Below are 26081 nucleotides of genomic sequence, written 5' to 3'. Positions count from 1 at the left end.
CCAGTGAGTCTTGTGTGTGGGACCCAGGGGCTTGCTGTGGGGGGGTTGGCAGGCTGGGCCAATGCACTTCAGAGCTTAAATCAGGGATTGTAGCTGCCGGTAAATTTGTAATACCCTTAAAAAGACCCCTCGGCCTGCCCCCAATCCCCTGTAAACATATCTTTTTCCTAAATTTTTGTCCTGGCCATGCCGTGGCCCCACCCCTTTTACACACAACCCCACCCCCTTTGACATCACATCCGCCCATTTTTGTACCCGCCCCCCACCAGCCGGTAAAAAATCTAGCAAAAGGTGGCAACCCTACTTGAGAACCAAGAGGAAAGTGTTGGAAGGGTTACTTTTTATACTGCCTTCATTTTACTGTGATAAATTGAGTAATGGCATTACATAGGAAGTTAATATTTAGGCCCTGGTTACATGTAGTGTTGGTTCCTCTGCTGTCTCCTCTGCATTGTTCCCTTCTGTCTCTTCCTATATCTGTATTGACAATCACAGCTTCCTCTTGTCTGTAGTTACACAGAGTTGAAGAGCAAATTAGCCCAAAAATGTTTGATTTCATATCTTTGGCTGATATCTGCTTCTGAACCAACACTACATGTACCAGGGCCTAAATATTAGTTTCCTATGTAATGTCATTACTCAATAACTATAACACTGTCCCCACTGCTTTTATTCACTTGACAAAAATGCTTACAAAAGTGATGATGTACACCTTTCACTTCACACATGGGATGGAAATACAGAAAGTACTTGAGTTTGCCCATAGGTGTTTTTTTTAGCTGTGGCTAAACCCCTCATGATGAATATTAGTGGTAAGGGTACTATTAGCAGAATGCTTTGAAAGAGCCAAACATGAACTAAACAGACCAAAAACTTCTAGGTACTCAAATGGTGTGAAATTCAATTTAACAACAAAATGATATATTTAATACAAAGTCATGGACCATTGTGAGTGTAGTTACTGGAAAATTGACACTTTTGGGGGTATATAGATATAGACCTATCTATAGTGTATAGATAGGTTTGTTACTGACAAATTATACAAAACTGACATATTGATGGTGATAAATGAAGTAATTTAAATTGATTCTGTCAAGATTTTTATGATGTCATGTGATTTCAGAAAGAGCCAGCACTTTAGGATGGAACTGCTTTCTGGGAGGCTGTTGTTTCTCCTACTCAATGTAACTGAATGTGTCTCAGTGGGACCTGGATTTTACTATTGTTGTTATTAGATCTACCAGGCAGCTGTTATCCTGTGTTAGGGAGCTGCTATCTGGTTACCTTCCCATTGTTCTTTTGTTTGGCTGCTGGGGGGGGGTGATATCACTCCAACTTGCAGTACAGCAGTAAAGAGTGACTGAAGTTGTTTATCAGAGCACAAGTCACATGACTGGGAGCAGCTGGTAAACAGACAAAATGTCTAGCCCCATGTCAGATTTCAAAATTAAATATAAAAAAATCTATTTGCTCTTTTGAGAAATGGATTTCAGTGCAGAATTCTGATGGAGCAGCACTATTAACTGATGTGTTTTGAAAAAAGAAATTTTCCCATGACAGTATCCCTTTAAGGACAAATAACGCTTTTTTGAATGTTTGGAAAATTACATGAATCAGTTTATTAATCGAGAACTGGATCTCTGAGTTAAAAGAGCTCAGTCCAGCACTGAGAAGGTCGCAACAATCAAAAGCTCCAACTGTGCAAGACAATCAGATCACCACCATTGAAATACAATGTCTTTATCTGCCTTCCAGTCAATCTTCTGGTGACAGATCATTGCATCTGCAGACTCTAAGGGGCTCATTTATCAACACTGGGCAAATTTCCCCCCCCCCCCTGGGCAATTTCCTACAGCAAACAATCAATGATTAGCTTTTTAAAGCCAGATGCAAGTAGGACAATGAACGCAGCAATTGCATTGGTTAACATGGGTTACTGCCCATGGGCCAGTTTGCACAGTGTTGATAAATGACCCCCTGTAAGTTTTGTATCACTGTTTTTTGTTAGAAATAATTTTTTTTGGGATGAAATTTAATTTTTTCCCAAGAATTCTACATAGTTCTAGAGTTCCCATAGCAGACTCCATCAATAGGCATGCCCGGGTGTGAACTAGGAGTAGGCAGAAGAGGTACATACCTTGGGCCCAACGGGGAGGGAGCAAGAGGCACATAATGCTTCTTTCATTTGCTCCTAGTTTGGGCTTTGTGCTCCACCACATGTGTGTAATATCTCTCCTGCCACTGGGAATGTGCATGCTACTCCTCTTAAGTAAATGTATTTTTTGAATATATTGGCTGGTGAATTCACAATGTGATTTTAGTATAATCTGTTTAATTCATTATTCCAGTCCCACCCTACCGGATTTCAGGCGCTTGATTGATTTCCAGTTTGCTGTTGAGCAAACCAACAAGAATCCAGCCCGGTTACCCAATGTGACTCTGGGATACCATATATCTGATTCCTGCGGGAGCCCAAGGAAGGCTGTGAGAAGTGTGTTCCAAATATTATCTGGTACCAGGGAGCCGGTTCCCAATTACTCCTGTGTGGGAAAGAGAAACATTGCTGGATTTATTGGGGACCTTTCATCAGAAACAACTGTTCCCATAGCCCAGATTCTAAGCATTTATGGATATTCCCAGGTAAGAAATAATGTTCTTCCATAAATTCCCAAATTCTGAGCTAGCAGAGCTTATTTATCCTTAGGGATAATATACAAATATAATAAATTGAAATCTAAACAATGGAGACATATGGTAATGTTATGCTTTAGCAATATAAGAATATCATACAGAGAATACTAAATAAATTAAACAGTTAGTAATAAATGAGTTGTTTACCTTCCAAACACTTTTTTAAGTTTAGGTGTTTTCAGCTGGTACAACAAAAATAAAGTTTTGATATCAAGTCCTTTCTCAAGGGGCATTAGTTAAAAAGAGAATATGCCATGGGTTATTTATTATCCATTTAATAAATGCAATAATAATAATTCTTTAAATTCTTAATTAAAAAAAGTGCATTGATTAAAATGCAAGCACCAATTGCAGCCAATAAAATCAATCAATAAAAAAAATTAAAATCAATTAAAATTTCTATTCATGAATTAGCCCAGCAAGTATTACATTATTGGTGAACTCATTTTTGATTGCTGGTCTAATGCATGAATTGGACTTTTAATTGATTTTAATTAAATTTGTACTATTGATTGATTTTATTCACTGCTATTGGTGTTTTGATTACAACTGAACTTTTTGAAATAATAATAATCATATATTATCTAATTTATACTAATCTTTGTGATTATGGAAATTTAGGGGCCGATTCACAAAGGGTCGAATATCGAGGGTTAATTAACCCTCGATATTCGACTGGGAATTAAAATCCTTCGACTTCGAATATCGAAGTCGAAGGATTTTAGCACAAATAGTGCGATCGAACGACCGAACGATTATTCCTTCGATCGAACGATAAAATCCTTCGAATCGAACGATTCAAAGGATTTTAATCCAACGATCGAAGGACTATCCTTCGATCAAAAAAACTTAGGAAAGCCTATGGGGACCTTCCCAATAGGCTAACATTGAGTTCAGTAGCTTTTAGATGGCGAACTAGGGGGTTGAAGTTTTTTCTTAAAGAGACAGTACTTCGACTATCGAATGGTCGAACGATTTTTAGTTCGAATAGTTCGATTCGAAGTCGTAGTCGATGGTCATAGTAGCCCATTCGATGGTCGAAGTAGCACAAAAAAACACTTTGAAATTCGAAGTTTTTTTTACTTCAAATCCTTCACTTGAAGTTAGTGAATCGGCCCCTTAGACTAGGATCGTCTTTTTAATAACCTGCTATTTTCAAAAATACATGATACAGATCTCACTTTTTATAACAGTTTCATAGAATTATGACCAGTGTATTAAATTTGTCAGTGTTTAACCTTACAGATCAGTTATGGAGCTACAGACCCATCACTAAGTGATAGAATCACCTTCCCGTATTTTTTCCGGACAGTACAGAGTGAGGAAAGCAGTTATTTTGCTTTAGGAAAGTTGTTGAGACATTTTGGTTGGACCTGGGTTGGAATAATTACATCTGATGATATCAGTGGAGATGAAGAACATCAGCACCTGAGCAAATATCTCTACAGTGAAGGCATCTGCATAGAGTTCACAATAAGGCTGAACATTAATGATCACACTACTAAACATCTAGAACGTGATTCTGCCCTTATTCACAGCTCATCTACCAGCATTATTTTACTCTGTGGAACAGTTTCTGTCACTATTCTTTTAAGATTATTTATGGTAAAATCTCTGCTTCAGACAAAGACACTGATCCTGTCCACTAACTGGGGAGCCAATGATATGGTCATTCGTTTTGACCGAGAAATGTTTAATTGCAGTTTGGTGTTTGTGCCAGGCTATCATTATCATCTAGATACTCCAGAAATGAATATTTTTTTAGAAAATTTACATCCTTCAAAATTCCCAAAGCTCAAGTTACTTGAAAATATTTGGATGATCTTTCATTTCTGTTTGTCAAAAAATCCAAACAAGAACCATTTGTATGAAAATATCTATGATATTACTCTCCGTAACTGTACTGGACAGGAACCTATAAGAGCCCTTCCCTACTTTACTGCTGATTCCAGTTCTCCCCAAGTCCATCTTGCAGTAGATTTGATGTCTCAGGCAATTCATGATATGAGTGAGAAATCTGTGAGGAAAAGAGAAATGTATGATTATGTGTACAAGGTAATTATCAGAATTAATGTTTTCAATATCTCTGATTACTATTCTGACAGATAAAGATTTCAGGGAGATACTGTGACCCACCAAACATTCCCCATGAATAACTCTAATTTACTTGTAAAAGTTAAAGAACCATCTACAACTACTATTGAATTATTCTGAAGCAGTATCACACAGGGGGTCTAGGGCCCACCCGGTTGCCACATAAGGGTTCTGCAGCCCTCCACATCCACACCTGGGTTCCCCACTGAAGCTGTAACCCGCTTCACACCTGGGTTGTAAATAGTCCAGGTGTCTGTATTCAGTCAGGTCACTTGGGGCACATTTACTAAGCTCGAGTGAAGGATTCAAAGTAAAAAAACTTCGAAATTCGAAAGTTTTTTTTTGGGTACTTCGACCATCGAATAGGCTGCTTCGACCTTGGAACTACCCTTACAAACACCTCTGATTCTTTGGTCTGTTCTCCCACAAAAATTTCCAGCAATTAATTATAAAGAGGATGGCTTGTGTTTAAGTGAAGTAAACACATTTATATTTCTTTTTTCTTTGTTGTTATAAATATATGTATAGTTTCAAGAAAAATCTTACTTTAAAAATGCTATTTTTTTGGTGTTTATAGCTGCATTATTACTTAAAAACACTTACAAATAACTCGCCTGATGGTCCAGCCTTCTCCTTTGATGAACATGGGGAATATATCACTGGATACCGGATTTGTAACTACATTATATCTGCTGGTACAGGCCTGACCAGGAACATCATTGGCCAGTTCTCACCACAAGCTCCAAAAGATCAGCAAATTAAAATGGATATAACATCATTTAGATGGAAGAGAAACACTGTAAGAATTCTTTATTTTTCCAGATATTATCAGTGGCATTAGAACTGGCATATAGAATTCTTTTTTTTATTGCAAAAGCATTTATAATGAACATGATCTCGGGGAATCTTTTGCCAACATGCAGACACACAGAGATCAGGAAAGTAATTGAAAAGCACTCAGAGATGGAATAGTGTTTCATTAGGAATATGATCAGTCACTCAACATGAATCAATCCAGCCTGTAAAATTAATCAAACAATTAGTTAACTCGAGAATTTGAAATAAATAAAGGTGGTTGTCTTAGACTGTTAATCTGAGTATATAAAGTATTTCTTGCAAAGATATTGCAGCTGTAACAAGTTATGATTCTCTTCTGGCTAAGAGTATGGGATTATACTTGCAAAGATTGGGCCAACTACAGCTTAAGCCATATTTTTGAAAAGAGAGAGAGGTTTTCCATAGATCAAGGCTTCTTACCATAGGGGATACATTTTGTCATACCCACAAAATACCAGTAGAGGTATTGAGCTCATGAAGAGCCATCCAGGTTTAAACAGAATGAAAACTTAAGATTGTGGTTACCTATGGCTCCCAAGTCTGGATCCGAATATAAAAATGTTTGTAGGTCAGTGTACTGCTTGGGCTTCTGGACAAAATCAGCCAACTACTGCACCTGTTCACCCATGGGAATGGACTACATCACCATGGGAAAGATTTGACTATGCTGAAATAAACCAGCAAACATTTCTGGTGTTTATAGACAGACATTCCAAGCAGTTGGAGGTGTTGCCCACTAAAATGAGTACAAGTGAGAAAACTATCACTTTGCTGAATAATTTATTTGTAATCTATGCTCTGCTATAGGAGTTGGTATCTAATAATCAACCTCACTTCTCGTCTCAGGAATTCCAGTACTTTTTAAAACAAAATATCAGGCACAAATTGATCCCACCTAATCACCCAACTATTAAATGGTGCTGCTGAATGGGCTGTTGATGAAACAGTTGCAAGTGAGTCGGGTGGCACTACACCAGAGCTGAGACTTTGATGATTTCTCTTTAAATCTGCTTAATTATCGGAATACTCCACATTCTGTGGATTATTTTTAAAAAAGGCACCTCATAAACTATGCCAGGATTTGATGCTGGAACCTACTGGTTTCTGGTTGCTCTTCTTAATCACCAATCATTTCTATCCCATCTTCTGCCCTTTAACCCTCCATACCTTTCCATTATAGTAGCAGATTGGATTTGCTTAAACCCTCCTTAGCTGATACAGTATAGAAGAATCAGAAGCAACAAGTGCAAGCAAATAATAATCCCAGACAAAGAAAAAAAGACTTTAACCCAGATGATAAGGTGTTGGTTGGTGATTTTCACCATTCAGGGACAATTTGTCACAGATGGGGTCCCCTGACTTATAATGTACAAATGGGTAACCACCACGTTCATGGCCATGTAGATCATTTGGTTCCAGATAATTTTGTGTCACCCTTACTTCCTTATTGTTCTACAAATTACATTCAAGTACCTGTTGCAGGAATTTGTGTCTACCAAATCTTCATCCAGTCCATACAGTGTTACAGTCCAGAGGGTAAATGGAGTGAATGTGTGAGAGATGGGACTTATAGTACCAATATGTTTTATGATTTTCAGCCTTAAAATCTTTAAGAACAGAATTGATTGTTGAGATTTACTTTTTGTTAAAAAGCAAGGAATGTAGTAACCTGCTTATGTGGACATTTTGGTTAAGAACATTCCTGCTGTTTTATAATTTGTTTTATGATTCCTATTCCTGTTCCTGTTTCCTCTTCCCGTCTAAGCTGAGATCAAGTATGGAATAGGCTATATGTTATAATAAATATACCAGAAATGAGTGTGCTTGTCTGATGACTTCCCACAGTGGAATCATTTAACCTACTGCTATCCAAGCAGTTGATCACACATGGGACACATGGAAGTCCTGGAAAGTCATCTTATATCACCTCAAAATGAGGAGATTATAGGGAAACAGCAAAATGTCTTTAACACAATTACCCTTTGCCCATGGTTGTCCTGAAACAGTCGATAAATTTATGTGAGAATGTTTCTGGGCACATAGGGGCAAATTCACAATGATTCGTAGTTTCGCCAGGCGTAACTTAGCCGCACTTCGCCACACTTCGCCAGGCGTAGTTTCGCCAGTGCTCCGCAAATTCACTAAAATCCGAAGTTGCGCTCAGGGGTAGCGTAAGGTTGATTCTCTAAGTGAAGCGAAGTTACGGTAGCGATGGTTAATTTGCATACGGCGCCAAATTCAAATTTCAATGGAGGAATACGTAGAATCACTACAAATGCCTGGGAATCCTTCAAAACATCAAATAATTTTTTTTTTTGCCCTACACATGTGCCCACTGTATAGTTAAGTTGCCATGAATTAGGAAATGTAGGGGGGAAGGAGGGGAGCCCCAAAAAAAATTTCGATCTTTTTCAGCCTATCACCCATAATATAGAAAAAACGCCAGCGTTTTCTGGGACTTAGAAAAAATTTTTACTTTTTTTTTTGAAGAAATCCCTTTCTACTCTATTGCGCTTCGCCTGGTCTGAGGTGGCGAAGGAAGTCTAGCGTAAAAGGTAGTGTTCAGAACAATGCGCGCGTTAGTGAATTTGCGTAGTTACGTCCGTTGCGCAAATTCGCCAGGCGTAAAGGTGCGAAGTTACGCTAGCGAAGTTACGTTAGTGAATTTGCGAAGTAACGAAAATGGCGCATAGTGAATTTGCCCCATAGTCTCTGAGTTCATGTTTCAGGGCATCAAGCAAGATCTGTTGATGCTAAAACAGGAATAAAAATGTTTCCTCACTGATGATTTACGTATAATGGGCAAAGCCTTTATCTGTACCTGTTATGGGTATATATGAATGTTTGAAGGGGAATGCCACCTTGGATAGCCATCCATGCAATGTTCTTGTCCTTGTTAATAAGCCTGTCTGAAAAAACTTTTTCCCAAACAGACTTTATTGAGTCAGCAGGGAGTCCTGGAATAGACTCCAAAACGTTTGGATTATTTTTGGTTTCCATAAGTCTAACTTAAATCTCTCCAACTGAAAACCTTCTAACACCCAAGTCAGATGAAGGTGTGTTTCAGTTGTAGGTGTAAGATCTGCCCCACTGATAAGTACAAAGTACAAAACGTGATCAAACATGTACAAAGGTGCCAAATCAAAATAAAATGCTCTTGAGTCTTATGTCCAGAAGGCTTTAATCACCACCTTGGACTATATTATACTAAAATTCATCTCCTTTGCTTGAATTATACACTTTTGTAACCAGGAGTGATGTTGCCATGGGGCAACTTGAGGAACTCACCTAAGGTAGTAGCAGCCCACACATTACCAGGGACTGGTAAAGCTGGTAATTTTGTGTCTTCTAGTGCAAAGAGTACAATTGTGTGCTCTACATTAGCAAACATGATCACTCCTTGACCCGTGCAGAAACTTCAAATGTTTGGTGATGGGGTGGCATGGGAAAGTCCTATTCAGGTAGCTAGGGCCAGTGAATTGTTCTTTTTGTAACTTATGCATTAATATATTTTAAACCATAACCCTAAACTGATTTAAATTATTTTATTTAATTAACATCTTTTTTCATATTAAAATCCTTATTAAAGGAACAACAGCACCAAAAAATAAAAGTGTTCTAAAGCAGTTATTAAGGGGCAGATTTATCAAAGGTCGAGGTGAAAAATTGAATGAAAAAAAAATAGAATTTGGAGCTATTTTTTGTATACTTCGACTAGGGAATAGTCCAAATTCGATTTGAATTTGAAAAAAATTTGAATATTCAAATATCGAAATTGATAATGTACTGTCGCTTTTAAAATTTGACTTCGACCATTCGCCATCTAAAACCTGCCGAATTGCAATTCAAAATTCGACCCTTGATAAATATGCCCCTAAGAGTCAATGTACTGATGATGCACTGGTAAAACTGGTGTGTTTGCTCAGAAACATTACTATATTAGTATATAAATAAGCTGCTGTGAGCCATGAATGCAACCAAAGGAGAAAAGGCTCAGGTAACATAGATGATAGCAGATTAGCACTGTAAGACATAACTGTGTTTTACAGAATTTATGTTTTCTGTGATTTAACCCGAGCCATTTAGTCCTATTTCAATTGCCTCCATGGCTACACAGCAACTTGTCTTATTAAACTATAGTAGTACACAGATTAGTAGTACACAGATTAGTTTCACTAGTACAGTGTAACAGTACATTATAATTGAATTAATTCAAAAACCTTACATTTTTTGGTGTTATTGTTCCATTAAACACCATGACAATATTGCTATAATGCTGCAAATTTACACAAAAATTCTCTAAATTCAATACACTGCACAAAATGCAAAATATGCACCAGAAATGAAAAAAGTTAGTCCTTTAGTTTAGTTTCCTCCTGCCGGTCCTACTTCAGTCTCTCAACTGTAGAATGCTTCATATAGGATAAAAAATGGATCAGCACCTTTGGCAACGGAGTCAAGCTCACCAAACAAAAAAGGGAGAATAAATGGACATATAGGGGCCGATTCACTAACTTCGAGTGAAGGATTTGAAGGTAAAAAACTTCGAATTTTTAAGGTTTTTTGGGCTACTTCGACCATCGAATGGGCTACTTCGACCTTCGACTACGACTTTAAATCGAACTATTCAAAGTAAAAATTGTTCGACTATTCGACCATTCGATAGTCGAAGTACTGTCTCTTTAAAAAAAACAATAATAAAAAAAACTTCGAATTTCTAATGTTTTTTTTTTGGCTACTTCGACTATCGAACGTGCTACTTCGACCTTCGACTACGACTTCGAATATTCGACCATTCGATAGTCAAAGTACTGTCTCTTTAAAAAAAACTTCGACCCCCTAGTTCACCATCTAAAAGCTACTGAAGTCAATGTTAGCCTATGGGGAAGGTCCCCATAGGCTTGCCTAACTTTTTTTGATCGAAGGATATTCCTTCGATCGTTGGATTAAAATCCTTCGAATCGTTCGATTCGAAGGATTTTATCGTTTGATCGAAGGAATAATCCTTCGATCGTTCGATCGAACTATCTGCGCTAAATCCTTCGACTTCGATATTCGAAGTCGAAGGATTTTAATTCCTAGTCGAATATCGAGGGTTAATTAACCCTCGATATTCGACCCATAGTGAATCGGCCCCATAGTGTAGTATTTTTGAGATTGTAGTTTCACACCAAGTGTTTGTGTGTAGAATTTATATTGTGTTTTATTAATTCCCCTTTTCCAGATTCCCCTTTATTTTATTCGTCTGCTTTCGGGGGCTGTGCTTATTTTTCCACCAAGAAATGGCTAAAGTGCCTACTTACAAGACCTTAATCTTTGGATCGCATGTAATAATGCTTTGCGTCCCTCTCCTCACTCACTCCATACAATCACTCCCACATAGAATAGAGACTTATATTGTGTAGTATGTTTTAATAAATATTTAAAAAATATAAAAAAAAATTTTGCACTCACATTTTAATCAGGTTTCACAAGCGTTTCTATATATTTAAAGATTGAGGTCTTGTAAGTAGGCACTTTAGCCATTTCTTGGTGGAAGTCACATATATATGCTGTAAAGTGAAAGGAAAGCACTACTACATGTGATCTAAAAATGAAACGTCCTGTAAGTAGGCACTTTAGCCATTCCTTGGTGGAAGACACACATGCATGCTGCAAAGTGAAAATAAGCACAGCCCCCGAAGCGGAAGACTAAAATAAAGGGAAATCTGGAAAAGGGGAATTAATAAAACACAATATAAATTCTACACACAAGCACTTGGTGTGAAACTACCGTCTCAAAAATACTACACTATATGTCTATTTATTCTCCCTTTTTTGTGTTTCTGGTGAGCTTGACTCCGTTGCCAAAAGTGCTTTAATGCTGACAGATTTTTGATTTTCCTTTCTGACCTTTTCAGATCCCAAGAGCTCAATGTTCAGACAACTGTCTCCCCGGCTTCAGGAAGGCACCAAGTTCCAGAGCCCAATCCTGCTGTTATGATTGTGTCCCGTGTTCTGAGGGAGAGATCTCCAATATAACTGGTATATACAGTACAAATAGTTTCCAAATGAAATGGATATAGAATCTGTCAATAATAAACTGAAATGTGGTTATACTATACAGAGGACACTGAAGGCAATAATAGTCTTATGGTAGTTTACATTTATATTACAACTCAGTGTTAATCCACAATAGATTTAGTTCCCTATAGATGTTGTACAGTATTTAGTAAATCTTCAACTTTAAAGAACTTTGTCAAAAATGTTTTCTCTGTTTAAATTATTTAGCTGTCTGGCCCTGGAAGCTCTAGGGTTCTGGAAGGAACATGCGAACAAGACAAACCTTCCAGTGGTCCCATATTGGAACTCGGTTTCCACAGGAAGTCTGTCCCATTAAATTTAATTCTAGTGTAATTAATTGTAGCGACACTGTTGGGAAAGTGTCTCGGAGCAGTGCACTGCTATAATACAATGAAAATGAATTAATGGGCCTCCCCATATCTCATCCAGATTAAAATTAGGGAATGCAAATCCATTAACAGCCTATTTATTACCAGGCAAATTCTGAATACAATTTCTTATTGTAATATAGTATTTGTGCAAACGCTTCCCTGTGTCAGGCCTAGAGGCTCGGAAAGGTTGGAGTAAGGACCAAGGAGGCAGCTGCTTGTAGAGAAGTCTGATACATAGGGGCAGATTTATTTGGAGTCGAAGTGAATTAGAGGGAATTTTCGAAGTTAAAAAATTTGAAATTCAAGGACACTTCAACCATCGAATAGGATACTACGATTTCGAATTTACTTCGACTTTGATTCAAAGTAAAAATCTTTCGAATGTTCGATTATTCGATAATCGAAGTACTGTCTCTTTAAAAGAACTTTGACTTCAATACTTCGCCAAATCAAACCTGCCAATGTGCTATGTTAGCCTATGGGGACCTATTACAACCATTTTCTAAGTCTTTACACATCTAATAAAAATCCTTCGATCGATCGCTGAAATCCTTCTAATCGAAGGATTAAATCGTTCGATCCAACGATTTTTATTCGATCGCAGGATTGCCAAATTTGCTGAAAAATATTCGAATTTTAAGTTTTTTTAATTCGATGGTCGAATTTCAAAGTTTTTTGTAATTCGGAATTCGACCCTTGATAAATCTGCCCATAGTGTCATCGTATATTTCCAGGCAAAAGATCACGGCAGGCAGATAGTAGCAAAAGTTGAAGCAGATGGTTAAGAACCGGTAGATCAAGTCAAATAAGCAATTTAGAACACCCAGGAACTCTTAGCTAGAAGGATCTACATTCAGGCATTAAACCCAGGCCCCTGGCACCCTTTTATTTAGAATTTCTGTACCAAAACACAGCACAATGATGGCATGACATGGCACGTGGAGGCTATGAGTGCCACCATCTTGTGGAGCACAATGGAGCACTCCTGATACCCTGTACATATCATGTTATTTTAACTGGACACTTGTGTCTTCTGCACGGTGTAGACATCCCCATTCATCTCATTTCAACTAGAAGAATTTACCTGATGTTGTTAAGCACAAAAGTTCAGCTCACAAGTTGTCACATTTAGTTTTGTGACGGTCAGAACTTTTCTGTAGTTTCCCAGAACTCATTACACTTTACAGCATGTCCCTCATTAGGAAATGTTCTTGAAATGTTATCATAAGATGTATCTTAATTAGCAGAGCAAGTTTTATACATCTATCTAAGCTCAGTTTTTTCTATGGGCAGTTAAATGAATGGTCAGCGTAAGTCATGAACTTCCCACCTGTATTCACTTTTGTAACAATTTTTAACATTTTTAGATAAACGGATGATCTGGATAATTTATTTTATTGGCTCTTTTGTAAAGGCATGAAACCATAAACTACCCTGGTCATTTAGAGTTACCCCATCATCTACTTAAAGGGGTGACTCACCTTTCAGATAACTTTAATATGTTACAAAATGGCTAATTCTAAGCAACTTTTCAAATTAAATAATTTGCCTTTTTCTTCTGACTCTTTCCAGCTTTCAAAAGGGGGTCACTGACCCCATCTAAAAACAAATGCTCTGTAAGGCTACAAATGTATTGCTATTGCTACTTTGTATTCCTCGTCTTTCTATTCAGGCCTCTCCTATTCATATTCCAGTCTCTTATTCAAATCAATGCATGGTTGCTAGGGGAATTTGAACCCTAGCAACCCTGCAAACTGGAGGGCTGCTGAATAAAAAGCTAAATACCTCAAAAACCACAAATAATAAAAAAATGAAAACTTATTGCAAATTCTCACAGAATTTCCCTCTCTACATCATACTAAAAGTGAACAACTCCTTTAAAACTAAACACTTGTAAAATATGCTCCTTTACTCACCATTATACTGGGAATACCCAGAAAATTGTAAGCCACGCGCTCCCTCCCCAGGGAAGACAGAACTGCAAAGGCTCCCAGGGCATCTGCACCCATCCGTGCTTTACAAGTCCCCTTCTGCCAACATCTCCCACACCAGCAGCCTAAAAGGTACATCCACTGCCTAAAGGAGGAAAAACTGTCTCTCTAGCACACACAGAGCTGGAGAACAAAATTGGGCCTACCTCCTCAACAGATGCCAGGGACTCGTGTAGTAGAGGTACCCGGGACTGAGCTGGGGCCTGAACTGCAGGGCAGACTGCTGGCCTGGTGACGTGGGGCACCTCGGGGGAGACTGTGGGCCTAGTGGGGAACAAGATGGCGGCGTGCATTGCAGTGGCCTCTCCGGATCACAAGGTGCTTTCTTTTTTGTGCTTTTTTACTTTGTTTTTTGTGAAGCTATGGACTATGGAACAGCTAAGGTCCAGGTCTATAATTGCCAGACACTAATTCGGTAGAGCAATTATGCATATGTTACAATAAAGGATGGCTTATTACACACACTACGGGAACTCGCCCTTTTCTGGAGCTGGATCTTGTGACCACGGCCTTGCCTGGGGCCAATGGCGGGAGGAGAAGCACTCGGAAATGGTGTACGAGGACGCGGAAGCGTGGAAAGCGAGCAGGAGTCTGTGCTAGGCTAAGAACTAACCCCAACTGACCCGCGCTTCCGTCCATACTACTGTCTAATGTCTGCACCATAGAAAATAAAATGGACTACATTCGACTCCAGCAAACTACCCAGTGTGAATTCAGAGACTGCTGCATGTTCATATTCATGGAGATGTGGCTCAGCGAAAGAGTCCCGGATGCCGCCATTCAGCTGAATGGGCTAGTCGCGGTTTGAGCTGACAGAGACGCTGCTCTGAGTGGTAAGAATCGCAGTGGTGGTCTGTGTGTTTACGTCAACACAAAATGGTGCAGGAACTCTGTGCTTGTGTCCAGTCACTGCTCACGCTGGTGGAGTTTGTTGTTGTGAAGTGCAGACCCTTTTATTTACCCTGTGAGATTGCCTCCATTCATATTATTGGAGTTTACATTCCTCCCAGGGCGAACACAAAAGATGCGCTCTGGGAGGTGTACAGCGCTATCACGGACATACAAAACACTCACCCAGATGGACTGATTATTATCGCTGGAGATTTTAACCATGCGAACCTCAGATCAGTGCTCCCTAAATTCCATCAGCATGTGGGATTTGCTACGAGAGGGCCAAACACACTGGATCAGGTTTACACAAACATTTCCAGTGCGTACCAAGCAGAGCCCCGCCCACACTTCGGATACTCAGACCACATCTCTGTTACACTAATTCCAGCATACAGACCACTCATCAGGCACTCTAAACCGGTTCTGAAGCAGGTGAAAACATGGCCAGCAGGAGCCATGACTGCTCTTCAGGAATGTTTTGAGTGCACTGACTGGAACATGTTTAGGGAGGCTGCAACCTACAGCTTGGATGAGAATACGTCATCTGTAATCAGCTACATCACAAAGTGCATTGATGATGTCACTATCTCCAAGTGCATCACTACACGCCTCAACCAGAAGTGGTTCACTGAAGAGGTACGTGTGTTACTGAGGGCCCGAGACTCTGCTTTCAGGGAAGGTGACGAAGTCGTCCTGAGAACAGTGAGAACCAAACTTTCCCGTGCCATCAGAGTAGCTAAGCGTGCAAATACTCAGAGAATAAACAGCTTCTTCCAAGAGAATGGTGACACAGGGAGCATGTGGCAGGCCATCCAGGCTATCACAAACTACACGTCAACACCATCTGCCTGTGACAGTGACGCCTCCGTTGCAGATGCGCTGAACGACTTCTATGCACAGTTTGAAGCACAGAACAACACAGGAATGAGGAAGACCATCACTCTGCCTAGTGACCAGGCACTGCGTCTGACGGTGGCTAACTTGAGGATGACTCTAGAAAGAGTAAACCCATGGAAGGCAGCAGGACCAGACAATATCCCTGGCAGAGTGCTAAGAGAATGTGCAGATCAGCTGACAGATGTTTTCACTGACATCTTTAACATCTCCCTGATCACTTCCACTGTCCTGAAGTGCTTCAAAACCACCACCATTGTCCCTGTGCCGAAGAAGTCATCAGTGCCTCAATGACTACTGTCCTGTGGCACTCACCCCCATCATCATGAAGTGTTTTGAGACGTTTGTCAAGAAACACATCAAAACCCTGCTGCCACCAGCACTGGACCCACTACAGTTCACATACCATCAAAATCGCTCAACAGACGATGCAATAGCCACCACCCTCCATCTAGCCCATCTATCTCATCTGGACAAAAAAGACACCTACATTTGAATACTGTTCATAGACTTCAGTTCAGCATTCAACACTATCATTCCTCAGCATTGATAGAAAAGCTGAGCCTGCTTGGACTGAACACCTCTCTCTGCAGTTGGGTTCTGGACTTCCTGACCGACAGACCTGTCAGTCAGGACTGGAAACATCATCTCCAGAACCACCACACTGAGCACCGGAGCCCCTCAAGGCTTTGTGCTTAGTCCTTTACTGTTCACTCTGCTGATGCATGACTGTGGGTCTCATCAGCAATAATGACGAGTCACCATACAGAGAGGAGGTGCAGCAGTTAACAGACTGGTGCAGAGCCAACAACCTGTCTTTCAATGTAGACAAAACAAAGGAGATGGTTGTTGACTTTAGGAAGACTAGGAGTGACCACCTGCCACTGTACATCAACGGCTCTAATGTGGACATTGTCAAAAGCACCAAATTCCTTGGTGTCCACCTGGCGGAGAACCTCACCTGGTCCCACAGCACCAGCTACTTAGCCAAGAAAGCCCAACAGCGCCTCTACTTCCTGCACAAGCTGAGGAAATCCCATCTCCCACCCTCCATACTCACAACCTTCTACAGAGGGACTATCGACAGCATCCTGAGCAGCTGTATCACTGTCTGGGCTGGAACTGCACTGTCATGGAGCGCAAGACCCTACAGAGGATAGTGAAGACAGCAGAGAAGATCATAGGTGTCTCTCTTCCTTCCATCACGGACATTTACACCACTTGCTGCATCCGTAAAGCCACCAGCATTGTGTCTGATCCAACACACCCCTCACACTCACTGTTCACACTCCTGCCATCTGGAAAAAGGTGCAGAAGCATTAGGGCCCTCACTACCAGACTGTGTAACAGTTTCTTCCCCCAAGCCATAAGGGACCGGACAGATCTCTCTCACACTCCATCTGACCTTACTATATACCACAACGTTACACGGCCACTGTACTCCATTGTATAAATAAATAGGCATTGGATACAAATGTTCTCTTTGAGCACATCTGCACTTTATCATGTTCTTTATCATGTTCTTACTACTGTCATATCACAATGATACACCATCATGTCTGACATTTAGCTTTATTTACTTAACATATTACATCTGCTGAGTGTGCCCTGTATTGTCCTGTCCCTGCACTATGCTGTCCTGTCTTGCACGAGTTGCATATTTTTGCACTTGCACTTTTTGTGTAGCACCATGGTCCTAGAGGAATGTTGTTTTCTTTCACTGTGTACTGTACAAACGTATATGGATGAAATGACAATAAACTCACTCTTGACTCTTGACGCTTGACTCTCTTAATATTTGCTGCAAAATTCCACTAATTCTCTTGCCACTTGAGAAACCTTTAACCAATAAAGTAGGCTTTATTGTACTCCACAGGGCAAGACACTCTACAAAAAACATCACAGATACTGAAAATCCTACACTCTAATGGGGGAATGTAATATGTTTCTATATAGCAAAACATGTTCACAAACCTTTGTGAACTTCAGCAACCAAGATTTTCATTGCTTGCAGACCTCAACGACTTCCTTGCAAACAGTGGCATAACTAGAGTGCGCTGGGCCCCCCTGCAAAAAAATCTTCAGAGGGGCCCGTCACACTCCAATTCCCATCCTCCCGCCCACTTCCCATCCTGCCTCCTCCCACCCACATCCCACCTGCACCCTGTCCATGTCCTGCCCCAACTCCACTCAAATGCAACCCTGACTCCGCCCGACTTGCTTCCCCCTTCCTCGCTGGTAAGAGAGAACGGCTGGGGAGGAAGGTTTTTTAATAGCTATAGAGGAAGCAGACCCCACATTCAGGGCCCCCCTTTTTGCCTTGCCCCCTGTGACTGTGGGATCGGCTTCCTCTATAATTACGCCACTGCTCGCAAAGTTTGAGAACAAATGGCTTTTGTACTGTATATAATAAAATTTCACAACACAAAGCATATTTTTGTGAAATAATATTTAATGAAAGTGTAGGTGTTAATGCTAACCTTTGATTAGCGATAATGAGTGATGTAATATTCACCAGCGAATGATTTTTCATTGCAAGAAAACTAAACATTTGTAATAACGCCATTTTAAACAACGCTTGTGATTTTAATTACATTCCACCTTAAAAGCCTAAGATCCTACTGAAAAATACTCAGGCTGGACATCTAGAAATATTTAATGCAAGAGACTTAATTACTGATCAGCTCTAAAACACCTGACCATATAACACATGCATTTTGTTCATAAATATATTTATTCATTGTATTTTATATCTGAAATTGATTTAAGTAAAATTGAGCTTTCAATTCATGGCAATTACTGAGAATAAAAAATCTGGATGTCATGCTTAATAACAGTACATCTCATGAATCATTGTAGTCTAGACCTACACACATGGTGGGGTTCTTTTCTGTTCAAACCTTTGGTCTTTATATCTCTCCTTCTTTTAAAACTAATGTGAATAATTCTTTTTTTTAATATATCTTCTATTTTTATAGACAGCATAAGCTGCATCAAATGCCCAGACATGGAATGGCCCAATGAAAGGAAGAATCAATGTATTGGAAAAACGCAGGATTTTCTTTCATATATCAATGATTACATTTCTGCATTTTTTTCTTCTATTGCTATTTTCTTTTTCCTTATTGCTCTGGTGATAATGAAAGTGTTTGTTACACACATAGACACCCCCATTGTGAGAGCCAACAACAGGAGCCTGAGCTTCCTTCTCCTTGTCTCCATCAAGCTGAGCTTCCTCAGTGTGTTTCTGTTCCTCGGTCGCCCTGTGGATATAACCTGCATGCTGCGCATCATCACTTTTGGAATCACCTTCTCCATAGCTGTCTCTTCTCTCCTGGCCAAGACTATCATGGTTTGTGTTGCTTTCAAAGCCACCAAGCCAGGGAGCTCATGGAGAACATGGATGGGAGTCAAATTGCCCAATTCTGTAGTCTTGTTCTGCTCATCCATTCAAATAATAATCTGCATGACTTGGTTGGCCATTTCTCCTCCCTTTCAGGAACTGGACCTTCACACTTACCCTGGAACCATCATCATTCAGTGCAATGAGGGCTCAGCTATTGGCTTTTACTCAGTTATTGGGTATATGGGGCTTCTGGCAGCTGTTAGTTTTGTTTTAGCATTTTTAGCTCGGACATTACCGGACAGTTTTAATGAGGCCAAGTACATCACTTTCAGCATGTTGCTCTTCTGCAGTGTTTGGATCACAATGATCCCGGCCTATCTGAGCACCAAAGGCAAAAACACTGTGTGTGTGGAGATATTTGCCATACTCACCTCAAGTGCTGGACTTTTAACCTGTATATTTCTGCCCAAATGTTACACAATTTTATTTAGACCTGAGATGAACACAAAATCTCATGTAATTGGAAACAAAGCCTTATAATCTACCTGATAAATTAAAGATTGAATGTTACTTTTCAAAGTAATCATAGTAGAAATATGTCTGTGTTTGGTGGAATTAACAAAGAGAGAGAGAGAGAGAAAGATTTATAGTGGACAATAAAGTACACAAATATTAATGCAGAGAAATAAAACTGTTCATATACAGTATAGCAGACGTGCATAAATATTTCTTACACTCATTCACTCTATTTGGGCCTCTGAGTACTTTTGGGAGCACCAATATGCCCACCTTGCCGGCTCTGTTGGATTATACAAAACTCTGTAGACAAACACAGCTTTCTGAGAGAAATGGTGATTTAAGTCTGAAAACTGCACTAATTAGAACCAAGTGGTCAGAGTAAGAAAGGGAATGACAGAAATAATAGACAGAAACTGCTTCAGTATCAATTGCATTTACAAATCATCATAAAGTTGCTAGAATTGTCTTTCATTTTCAAAAAAACATTTTATTTTCATTATTTAAGAGGTTATTATAATTGAAATTGTAAATTCATATACCCTGGATACATTCTAACTATAATTACACTCAACTTTCATCTGATTCATGAAGAATCCTACTGCTTCATTATGTATTTTACACAGGGACACAGTTTTACCTGCAACTCAATGGACTCGAAATTTGCAAAACTGTTTTGCAAATATTTTCTCTGTCACCAGTGGCATAATTCAAATCCAAAGTGTGTGCGCATAGATATTCACAATTTTTGCCATATTTCAAAAGCTCTTATAAAAAAATTTGCAATTCTTTTTGCGCACTCTTATTCAGCTTCATAAATATAACCAGGCGCAGGGCAAATATATTCACTGTGCAAAGTTTATAAATGAGCCCCCTTGAGTTTATCCAGTGTTTCACTTTTTTGCTTCATTAGATATACTTTTGTGTATCTGGAGTAATCATCCATGAAGGTCACAAAATACTTGTCTCCAGCTGAGGTCTTAATGGTCCACACACATCAATGGGGCTCATTTACAAACTTTGTGCAGGGCAAATTGGTTATAAAGCTGAATAAGAGTGTCCAAACAGAATTGCAACTTTTTTTCACACTAAGAGCTATATAGTGAGCTTTTTCTAAGAGCTTTTTAAATATGGCAAAAATCACAAATTGTGACTATTATGTGCACACTCTAGGGCCCATTTACTTAACTTGAGTGAAGGAATAGAATAAAAAAAACTTCGAATTTCTAATGGTTTTTTTGGCTTCTTCGACTATCGAACGTGCTACTTCGACCTTCGACTACGACTTCGAATATTCGACCATTCGATAGTACTGTCTCTTTAAAAAAAACTTCGACCCCCTAGTTCGCCACCTCAAACCTACCGAAGTCAATGTTAGCCTATGGGGAAGGTCTCCATAGGCTTTGCAATCTTTTTTTGGTCGAAGAAAAATCGTTCGATCGATGGATTAAAATCCTTCGAATCGAACGATTCGTTTGATTGTTCGATCGAACTATTTGAGGAAAATCCTTCAACTTCGATACTCGAAGTCGAAGGATTTACATTCGGCAGTCGAATATCGAGGGTTAATTAACCCTCGATATTCGACCATATGTAAATCTTCCCCTCTGTGTTTGAATTACGCCACAACTTTGATGGCGGAGAAAATATTCGCAAAACAGTTTTGCAAATTGCAAATTTAAGTTACTATCAATGCTGTTTTCACACACAACAACCTTGCAAATTGGGCGCACTCACCCAAACACCCATCTCATTTGCGAAAATGTATTCACAATGGCAATTTGCAAAAACCGGAAAGACAGGCAGACCAGTGCAATATTTTAGCGTTCAGGAAAAAACATGGGCAATACAACCATTTGCAAATAAATATGCGCAAACTTTATAAATAACCCCCACTTTGTATCAACTCTATCCATTTAGAGGTGCGAAAGGGCTAACACTAGCGACAATTCACTAGCGTTGCCACCCGCAGGGATATTGCCGATTTACTAATAGGCACAGGCGAATATTCACTAGCGAGAGAGACCGACGCTAGCAGTCATTCACACTCTATCGCCAGGCGACTTCTAATTCTGGCGAGCGGTCGTTACTCTGCAAATTCACTAAAGTGCGGATTTTACTGAGCGTTACGCTCTTTCGCCAAAGATGACTTCGCCAGCTCAGACCAGACAAAGTGCAATAAAGTAGCTAGATCTTCCTCAATCTTCTGTCACTTACATCTTATCCTATGAGCCAAAAATGCATTAAAGTTCAAAAAACGCTGGCGACTTTTTTCAGAGTGATTGCCTGCAAAAGTCCTAACTTGAACTTTTTTTGGGTGACCAGTTTTCCTCATACATTTTACAACATATGGAACATATAACATTATGTAAGGTTTCCATAAAATGCATCAGGCCACTAGCAAAATACAAGACATGGGCTGCAATAAATATATTACTAGTATGTAATTCATTATTAAAAGCTTCAATATCAGTTAGTCGTTCCTCTCCTGTGGAATCATGAAGATGTTTTGGATAAAGGAGTTTATGTAAAATAATTGTACTTGTATTTTGTGCTATACATGAATCTAAATTACTTCTAGTAACTTCTGGGTATTTAAATGAATAGACACTCGTTAGGAACTGTTTGAAGCCGTCATCATTTATTATATTCTGTCCTATCTAGTGCAAATACCAAACTTTCATTAAATAATTTAATTTCAACTTCAAAACTGAGAGCATAACTAAAATATAAAAAGTTTGATGTACAGATAAAAGTTTTCGCACTGAAAATATCTGATCTGATAAATTATATATAGTTTTTAAATGAATTGTCCCACAAAAGATAACAAAACTTGTTGAGGTGTAATAACATACCGCCCTGGTGATCTAGCGGTGCGGTGGGGACGCCCGCCACGCTGCTCCTCTGTGCCGGCACTAGGGCGCGCGTGGCGCACATCTTCTATATTTATAGGCGCATGCGCGCTGGCGTTATGAAAACTTGAATTATAGAGATTTAAAGCACAAAAAAACTCACCATTCATTCCAACGTATCTATTAACTGTTCTCCTGTTCTAATTCACACTGGCATCTCCTGTCCTTTCCCAACTGAAGTCATCTAAAGATGTTTTGGTGGGAGCCATTCTGTCTCACCCTTCTACTTTCCATGACTCACTTCACACTTTAACCTAGTTTTGTTGAACTTTCTTAACATTGGAGAGAAAGTACAATTGAGAATTGGAACCTGGGGTATATAATTAAGAACCTGGGGAATATATCTTTTTACAATTGTATTCATTTTAAGCTAATTGTGCCCTTTTCCCTTAAATTACGATTTCTTATCAGCCCCAATTCAATAATGTTCAGGTGGATGTCCTGTATAAGTCACTTGACTCTGCAGAATCTGCCTTTTAAATCTACAAACTTCAATTGGTTCATAACACACAGAACTACCAAGTACCACGGAATATCATTTGAGGGGGAGGGGCAGCAGGCAAGGGTTGTTGTGCAGCAAACAATAATTAAAGTACTGAATAGATTTAGCTATAGCTTGGTCTGCTCCATCTTTAATGTTGCACATTTCACCTACAGATGAGACCTCAAAACAAAATTTCCTGGAATTCAGAAGAAGCTTGTGCTGGAAGAACGAAATACATTTTTACTATACTTTCTCTTAAACCTGCTGCTTGGGTGTTTTTTATGTTTCTTCTGTGTTCAACCTTTTATTTTCTTGGTTTTTATTGATGTTGGTTTAGCAAAAAATAAAAACCCAAAATACTCAGTGAAAACACTTGTGCTCCGCATCCTTTGAATAGTTATGATATGAAAATGCATTTACAGTTACCACTCCTCCAATCATGATGTCACTGTCCTTATTATATTCATAGTCCTCAAGGGCCTTGAAACTCTTCAATTTGCAACCAGAAAGGCAGTATCCAACAAACCTGACTGAATATACATATACTGTATCAGCATATATTTAACAGCATGTGCCCTGTATAAGAAAATTGCCATGTGCCCCAATATAAGGTAGAGGGTCAGAATATTCCCCCAGCAGCAGTCAGTAGCACAGAGAGACACAGGGGATCCAGGATTGGGCTGTATGTGTAGAACAGAGTAAGGGGACTGGCTAATCCAACCTTCATTTTATAGAGAACAGAGAGAGGATTTGCACCAGGGGAATCTGTGACCTATTCCATATATATTTGCCACTTGATCATAAACAGCCAAACTAATAACATTTCTATTCTATGTCATTTTGATCCCTATATATTTTTCTCAATTTTAAATTGAGTTACAGAGTTATTTCAAGATTTTTTTTCCTTTTCTCATAGCAGCTACGAAAAGTTGCTGGACACTATGAAACACTTTGAGGGTATAAGGTCACATGTAAATCGAGGTGCTTTAGACTCTGGTGGAACCCCTGTGCATTTTGGGAAGAATGGTATTGCAGAACTATAATTCTTAGTAGAATCAATAGTGGACACTTATGGTTATTCAAAACAACAATAACTTCTCTAGTGTTAGGGATGTACACTAGTGATGAGGGAATTTCTCCCATTTCGACTCGCTGAAGAATTCACGAATAAACAGCGACAATTTTGGATGTGCGTCAATTTTGGACACGCTTCTGAAAAGTTGCTTGAGTCAATTTTGATGGCTGCGTTAAAGTCAATGGGCGCCCGAATAGTGCTGACGTGTGTTAATTTTGATGCAAGCAACTTTTCAGACATGCGTCCAAAGTTTTTTAACACCTGCGAATTTTTCGCTGGAGTTTTGCGAATTTATTTGCTGGTGCTGAAACATGGAAATTTGCCACAAATTCACTGCAAATTCACGCCAGGCAAATTAATTCCCCATCACTAATGTACACATACCATTTGAAGAATAAGCACAGTTACAATACAGTTATTCACCATATACTAGCATTAGCACTTCTGGAAACCATAGCCCATCAAGAGCTACAGTAATAACTTATCTGAACATAGTCAACTTCAAAATGTCCAACAACAAGCATTGGGCCACACAAGTGGAACCTAGGCAGGAACACTGCTTAACACATAGCAGACTTCATACAACAGAATTTTCTTTCACCACCTCAGAGTCATTGCCTCACACACAAGTTTGAATGTCATTGCTTTCCTTCTTAAAAAAAGCAGCCATGAATTAATATGGCAGAGGATTCAGGCCAATATGATGCAGTAGAATAGAGGAAGCCATGGCTATGGCTATGGAACAGCAAATTACACAGGAAGCTTTGAGAGTTCAGCAACAAGCTATTGCAAGTCAACAGCAAAGACATGAGGAAGTCATGGTTATGCAACAGCGCCAACTGCAAAATCCATAATCAGTAGCAAACTACCCAGGGTGCTATGAGAGCTCAACAGAAAAGACATGAGGAAGCTAAGACCATGCAACAGTGCCAACAGCCAAAAAGTTTACCATTGAAGTGAATGGGCATTTTTCAAACTTTTTTTTTTTTTTTTTTACTATACTTTGGTGTCTATGACCATTTTTTCATGGTGAAATGCAGCAAATATTTTGTTCATCTCTTTTCAGTAGCAAACTACCCAGGAGGCTCTAAGAGCTCAACAACAAAGAAATAAGGAAGCCAAACGCATGCAACAGCAAACCAACAAGAAACCAATAGATTTCTAATGGCTCAAATCAATGCAAAATAAAGGCCAGTAAATCTGCCCTGGAACAGCAATGTCAGAGCAATGTCATTAATTCCAGGCCATGATTATAAAATGACAGGGTGATATTGGAGGGGTCAGGCCCAGGTGCAGTTGCACCCCCAGTAGTTACACCACTGGGAACCATACTGAATGCAGTTAGTGTGTTTTTTAACTCTCTGTGAATAATATTGTATACAGTTTGAGACAGTGGACACATAAAGCAGACAGTGGAAAATGATGATGTATCCAGGGTAAATGAATTACCAATTTCAATTATAATAACCCCTTGAGTCACTTAAACAATGAAAATAAAATGTTTTTTGAAAAATGATAGACAAATCTAGCAACTTAACTTTATGATTTGTAAATGCAATTGATATTGAAGGCAGTTTCTCTTTTATTTCTGTTTATTCCCTTTCTTACTCTGACCACTTGGTGCTAACCAGTGCACTTTTTAGACTAAAACCACAAACAAGCTGTGTTTGCCTACAGAATTGTAGAATTGTACAAAAGTAAACAAAAAGTGAATACTTTCATGCATGTATGCTATTTATGCACCATTTTATCTCTCTGCAATGATTTTTAATATTATTATTATAATATTATTATTTTTAATAATATTTGTGTGCTTTATTGTCTTCTATAAACCTGACTCTCTTCGATAATTCCCCCAAACATAGACATATTTCTACTTTGATTACTTTGAGAAGAAACATTTATTCTGTAATTTA

General features: G+C 39.1%; 1 protein-coding gene across 1 annotated transcript; it reads left to right on the top strand.

Moving 5' to 3' along the window:
• Window positions 1–2292: 2292 nt before the first annotated feature.
• LOC108705333 (vomeronasal type-2 receptor 26) lies at window positions 2293–19718 on the top strand (the record flags this gene model as incomplete). Its single annotated transcript, XM_041591090.1, has 5 exons — window positions 2293–2640; window positions 3937–4764; window positions 5363–5584; window positions 11523–11646; window positions 18811–19718. Coding segments are annotated over 5 exons (2430 nt in total), but the record flags the coding sequence as incomplete, so codon positions are not given.
• Between the last annotated feature and the right edge of the window lie 6363 nt (window positions 19719–26081).

This window comes from Xenopus laevis, chromosome 1L (assembly GCF_017654675.1).
Source record: "Xenopus laevis strain J_2021 chromosome 1L, Xenopus_laevis_v10.1, whole genome shotgun sequence".
Classification (NCBI taxonomy): Eukaryota; Metazoa; Chordata; class Amphibia; order Anura; family Pipidae; genus Xenopus; species Xenopus laevis.
Note: the sequence above shows the minus strand (reverse complement) of the source record. Positions and strands in the feature narration are given on the sequence as shown.